The 6,125-nt window shown below is 43.9% G+C and overlaps 1 protein-coding gene across 5 annotated transcripts in view; it reads left to right on the top strand.

Moving 5' to 3' along the window:
- The window catches only part of LOC143291197 (phosphatidylinositol 4-kinase beta-like), a 79,549-nt gene that overhangs the window by 30,338 nt on the left and 43,086 nt on the right, over positions 1–6,125 (top strand). For all 5 annotated transcript variants that reach the window (XM_076600934.1, XM_076600933.1, XM_076600932.1 and 2 more), the window contains exons 3-5: positions 2,342–2,459; positions 4,131–4,265; positions 5,605–5,726. In XM_076600934.1, the coding sequence (XP_076457049.1) occupies positions 2,342–2,459; positions 4,131–4,265; positions 5,605–5,726 (375 nt within the window). The remainder of the gene's footprint in view (positions 1–2,341; positions 2,460–4,130; positions 4,266–5,604; positions 5,727–6,125) is intronic.

The following is a 6,125-nucleotide window of genomic DNA, read 5'->3' as shown; positions in this document are numbered from 1 at the left end:
GTTGTTGTTTTTTTCTAAAGAATCTTGCCAGGGACAACCCATGTGTTGCCATGGGTTGTTTAATGTACACGAAGTGCATGCTCCACACAGGACCTCAGTTTCATCCAAATGACAAGCACCCAGACTGCTGGAGTGGGTGCGGGGATGTGTCTGAAAATATCTGGCTGGGTTGCATGAGTGATTATAGTAGCACTATGTTTGAATACCTTTAGGAATATTCCAAAGTCTGTGGAAATAGCATATATATATATTTGTTTCAGTCTATGAGTGTCTTCCCTCTATTAGGGGAGATATATATATATATATGTATGTGTGTATATATATATATATATATATATATATATATTATGTGTGTGTGTGTGTGTGTGTGTGTGTGTGTGAGTCCATGAGTGCCTTCCCTCAAGTCCCCTCTTCTTGGGGAGACATATCAGTGTCCTCTCTTCTGGGTGAGATATCTCGGAGTCCATGAGTGTGTTCCCTCTTTGGGGGAGATAAATGTTCAGTCCATGAGTGTGTTCCCTCTTCTGGGGGAGATGTTTCAGCCCATGAGTGTGTTCCCTCTTTAGGGGAGATTGTTTAGTCCATGAGTGTGTTCCCTCTTTAGGGGAGATATTTCAGTCCATGAGTGTTTTCCTCTTCTGGGGGAGATGTTTCAGCCCAGGAGTGTGTTCCCTCTTTAGGGGAGATTGTTTAGTCCATGAGTGTGTTCCCTCTTTAGGGGAGATATTTCAGTCCATGAGTGTTTTCCTCTTCTGGGGGAGATGTTTCAGCCCAGGAGTGTGTTCCCTCTTTAGGGGAGATATTTCAGCCCATGAGTGTGTTCCCTCTTTAGGGGAGATATTTCAGTCCATGAGTGTGTTCCCTCTTTAGGGGAGATATTTCAGTCCACGAGTGTGTTCCCTCTTTAGGGGAGATGTTTCAGCCCATGAGTGTGTTCCCTCTTTAGGGGAGATATTTCAGTCCATGAGTGTGTTCCCTCTTTTGGGGAGATATTTCAGTCTATGAGTGTTTTCCTCTTCTGGGGGAGATGTTTCAGCCCATGAGTGTGTTCCCTCTTTAGGGGAGATATTTCAGCCCATGAGTGTGTTCCCTCTTTAGGGGAGATATTTCAGTCCATGAGTGTGTTCCCTCTTCTGGGGGAGATGTTTCAGCCCATGAGTGTGTTCCCTCTTTAGGGGAGATATTTCAGCCCATGAGTGTGTTCCCTCTTTAGGGGAGATGTTTCAGCCCATGAGTGTGTTCCCTCTTTTGGGGAGATATTTCAGCCCATGAGTGTGTTCCCTCTTCTGGGGGAGATGTTTCAGCCCATGAGTGTGTTCCCTCTTCTGGGGGAGATGTTTCAGCCCATGAGTGTTTTCCTCTTCTGGAGGAGCTGAAAAGATGTTTCAGCCCATGAGTGTGTTCGGACTGTTCCCTCTTCTGGGAGAGGTATTTTAGAGTCCATGAGTGTGTTCCCTCTTCTTGGGGAGGTATTTTAGAGTCCATGAGTGTGTTCCCTCTTCTTGGGGAGGTATTTTAGAGTCTGTAAGTGTGTTCCCTCTTCTGGAGGAAATATTCAAAGTCCATGAGTGTGTTCCCTCAAGTCCCCTCTTTTTGGGGAGACATGTCAGTGGCCTCTATTCTGGGGGAGATATTTCACATTATCAGAGTCCATGAGTGGGTTCCTACTCCAGAGGGAGATAATGTGGTTATATATATGAAAGTGACATTGATTAATATCTGAAGGAAAACATGATGGTCCTTGTCAGCTGTCCACAAGAGATGTCAGGTCCTGTGTCTCTCTTTCCTTTGACACAAAGTAACTTACGGCCTTATGCTAACTTGCACTAGTCATTCGGATGAGACGATAAACTGAGGTCCTGTGTGCAGCATGCACTGACTTAGTGCATGTAAAAGAACCCACAGCAACAGAAGGGTTGTCCCTGGCAAAATTCTGTAGAAAAATCCACTTTGATGGGAAAACAAATAAAATTGCAGGCAGAAAAATACCCCCAAAATGGGTGGCGCACTCAGTGTAGCAATAGGCTCTCCCTGAGGAGACAAGCCTGAATTTCACATAGAGAAATCTGTTGTGACAAAAAGAGTAATACAGTACAAATTACAATACAATACAATGCAGTGCAATGCAATGTAATGCAATGCAATAAATTTCTTCTATCTTCTCAAGCTGTTTTGAACATATCACTTACTTACTCCCTCACCCACCTAACTTTTTGACAAGTCTTCGCAGGCTGAAGCATCGTATTTCCTGCTTGTGTTTCCTTGGCCTTGTTGAGTTGTTCAGTTTATAATATAATACAGGTATGATAACACTGACAGCATGATTTTTGATTTGTGACAGGCAATCGCATGTTCAGCTTTGCGGAAGAGGAGACGGACTTCTATCTGCCCCAGCTGCTCAACATGTACATCCATATGCATGATGTGGCGGAGGCTATTCACCCCTATCTCCTACATAGGTATTGTCTCATTTTCAAGTTATTGTCTTATTTTGAATATATATTATCTACCAGTGTGTGTGTGTGTGCTTGTGTTTGTGCGTACTTTTTTTGTTGTTGTTGTTGTTGTTAATATGTGATGGTGTGTGTGTGTGTGTGCGTGTGTGTGTGTGTGTGTGCGTGCAGTCTATAACGATCAAGAGAGTTAGAGGGGCTGGGTGGGTACGTGACATAGAGAGAGAGAATGGGAAGAGGAGAGAGAGAGAGAGAGAATGGAGAGAGAGAATGGGAAGAGGAGAGAGAGAGAGAATGGGGAGAGGAGAGAGAAAGAGTGGGATATATGATAGGAGCTGAGCAGTTGGTTAGAGAGAGAAAGAGATTGGGACTGATACACACTTCGGACTGACTGAGAAATTGAGAGACTCAAGAAAGAGATGAGTGAAGGACAGATTGGGGCCAGTGGACTACTGCTGCTGCTGCTGCTGCTTCTGCTACTAAAAAAGAACCTACTACTACCACTGCTGCTGCTGCTCCTACTACTACTGCTACTCTTTCTCATTCTCTTCCTTCTTCTTTACCTCCTTCTTTCTTCCCTCACTCCTTTCTTTGTTCTTCTGCTTCATTTTCTTCAGGCTGTGGCTTTATCTCGTTGTTTTGGATAAACTTTCAAACACAACATGCAAACTCTAACCTGTGATGCTGACCACTTTGCCATGGTGGCTGGCTGTGTCAGCTTTCGGTTGACTCTTTCACTGCCATAGGCGACTGTAGTTGACTAGACAGTTTACCAACATATGCAACTTCAGATGACATCGAGGGGTCATGTTAAACTGACCGTTTTTCACATTGTAACAAAGTTTAACACCCGCAGCCAACTTTCCCGCACTATAAGACATTGACTAACCTTCCTTCCCTCCCCCCTTGACCAAGTTTGAAGTGAGCAAGTCCACTGTGTTGTTCTGACATGAACCAAATTTTGTGACTGAGAGTGGCGAGTCAGAAATATTTGGCGCTGGGGAGTGTTTCATGCAGAAACTTGGAGGTGAAAGAGTTAATGGGTAAAATGGAGATCGGCACTAGAGTTTGACAGAGGTAAGCTTCTGCATTACCTATCACCTCTCCTCTCCTCAGTATTCAGCGGCAAACCCAAATATATACCACTGATGATGTAAAGCATCACAGACTTTATTGCATGTGTCACTGTTGATCAGTATTATACTTACAGAGAAATATAGCCAAATACTACTGTATCCATCAGTATGATTGTCAGTCGTGTCAGACTATGACCATCAGAACAGCAGAGGAGGTAACTGCTGTCCCAACTATCTGGGCTACAATTTGATTATAGTGGAGAGTGACTTGTCCTATTTACATCCCCACTCTCTCAGCCAAGAGGGTTTTAGGGCAGTCAGCGTTGAGATGGTTCCCAAAGGCCAACTAGCCCCCAAGTCTGCAGCACCAAGAGCCAGTGCACTCTTGCTTCCAAGTTTGAGAATCACAGTCCTTCACAAAAGACTAAGCTATAAATGACTTCCCATTGCAATGGAGAAACCATTGCTCATACAGCTCTAACTTAGCTGTTGGCCCAAATGTACCGTAAGCTTTTGTTGATCTGTGATATAAGCTGAGCATTGGGCAGTACTGCCAGTATACCAGGTAATTGATCATGAATTTTTTGAATTTTTTTTGCAGGTGTCGCAACTGTGTAGAATTTTCTGTCAGCGCTGCCTGGATCCTGGATGCGTTCTCAGCAGACTGCCTGAAGCCCAACTGGAAAAACTCACAAGGGGTCAAGTTGAAAAACATGATTTTGGGAGAAGAGCTCAGGTATTTTTCTTTGTGGTTCCTTGACATCCATTGTGGAAACATTCAAAACTGGATACAGATTATTCATAATTGATAGGATGAGCTGTGTTGTGTGAATGAGTGCTTTTATGATGTGAAAGTGTGTGTGTTTAGGTGTGTGTGTGAGTGTGACTGTGTCGTACTGTCGGTGCAAGGACAGCAGCATCTCACAATATGCTTGATTGACTTTAACCCTTTGAGCCCTGAGTTCCTGAGCAATTTTAACCCTTCTGCCTGAGCTCCTGAGCCAAAATTTGCAAATAATTGGTATTAAACCCTTTGAGCCCTGACCACCGCTTTACTGGTGGCAGAGAAAAATGACATAATGCCCAGCCACCGTTTGAGCGGTGCGTAAACACTTGAAGCGTGCAGAGTCTCAACCTGGCCCATCAGGGCAGAAATCAGGAACAAAACGTGCGAGAAAACAACTGTACACAACGCAGCAAGTAATTGATATGCTTGATGATTTATCGGAAGTAGAGTATGACAATGCTTACTCTGATAGTGAGGTGGAATTCTAATCGGATGATTTTGCTACAGATAGTGATGTTGAAAATGAATCTGAGCATGCAGAATCAGTTGATCAAAGGAGGCGTGTCAGGTTGAGACTCTGCACGCTTCATGGTAGAAATCGATCTTTTTTATCCAAAGCACATGCACAAAACACAATGAAAAGGCGCGGCAATGTTGGTACTACGTTCGCTGACGTCAGAATATTACAGTTTTTCTGATTGGCTCTTCAATATAAGTCAGCCAATAGCAAAACACAACACAAGTGTTTACGCACTGCTCAGCTGGTGGCCAGGCATTATGCCACCCCTCCCCACCACCGGTAAAGCGGTGGTCAGGGCTCAAAGGGTTAAGCCTTTCACTTCCGACCGATATAAATGGGGTTTCGGGGTAACTGCATTATCAGCAGTCCAGACACTCATTTGCATATGCTTACTTCATTGCTAATGGCGACTGCCTTGCTACGTTTTTGAAGCAATATCTCAGCAAGTTTGGGCTCATTTTGATGCAGTTATTTGTGTTTCGTTTAGCAAAAAGCTATTGAGCATGTCAAAATGGCTGCCAGAACATATGGTACAGAAGAGGTGGCTAGAATTTTGTTCAATTTTCCACACAACGTTGACAATAGTATCTACTAAAACATCATAGAAAACAAAAGTAATGTTGTTATTAATCAGTATGTTAAAGGCTGATGGCAGCTCTATGTTAAAGGCTGATGACAGCTCTGTGTTAAAATTTAAACTGATGGTAGTTCTATTTAAAGGTTAATGACAGCTCTGTGTTAAAGGTTGATGACTGCGCTGTGTTACAGGCCGATGACAGTAGCCGCCCTGGCGAGTCCCACAGGTGCCGGACCTCTGCTGCCTGCTCTGTCCACCTCCCCTCCGTTTGGCGCCAAGAAGACCCATCATCGTTCCCGCTCTGAGGCCACAGGTAAGACTAAGAGGCGGTAACAGGGGTGGGTTTGTATGGGATGATGGCTTCCAAAAGCTTTGTTACGGCACAGGACATGTGAAGATTTGTTTGTTGTCACGTTTTTATTTCAGTGGGAATTTAGAATACTGGGCTGTGTGTTTGTGTGAGTGTGTGTGTGTGTGTACCTCCCTTTCTCCCTTCCTTCCTTCCATCCAAAAAGAGACAACAGCAGCTGCATTTTTTTTTTTATGAATTAGGCACACATACAAAATTCCATGCTCCTGGGCCATTGTATGGTTGAAAACCAAACAAATGTACTCCTTTGCAGTGCATCAGGATAAATTGAAAACTTTGGAGAAAACCTCCTTGTTAAGCCAGTGTCAGACAAGCAAAGTGTTTTTCTCAACGGTATCTTTA

Source organism: Babylonia areolata, chromosome 16 (genome assembly GCF_041734735.1).
Source record: "Babylonia areolata isolate BAREFJ2019XMU chromosome 16, ASM4173473v1, whole genome shotgun sequence".
In the NCBI taxonomy this organism is placed as follows: domain Eukaryota; kingdom Metazoa; phylum Mollusca; class Gastropoda; order Neogastropoda; family Buccinidae; genus Babylonia; species Babylonia areolata.
This window is presented reverse-complemented; position numbering and strand designations above follow the sequence as displayed.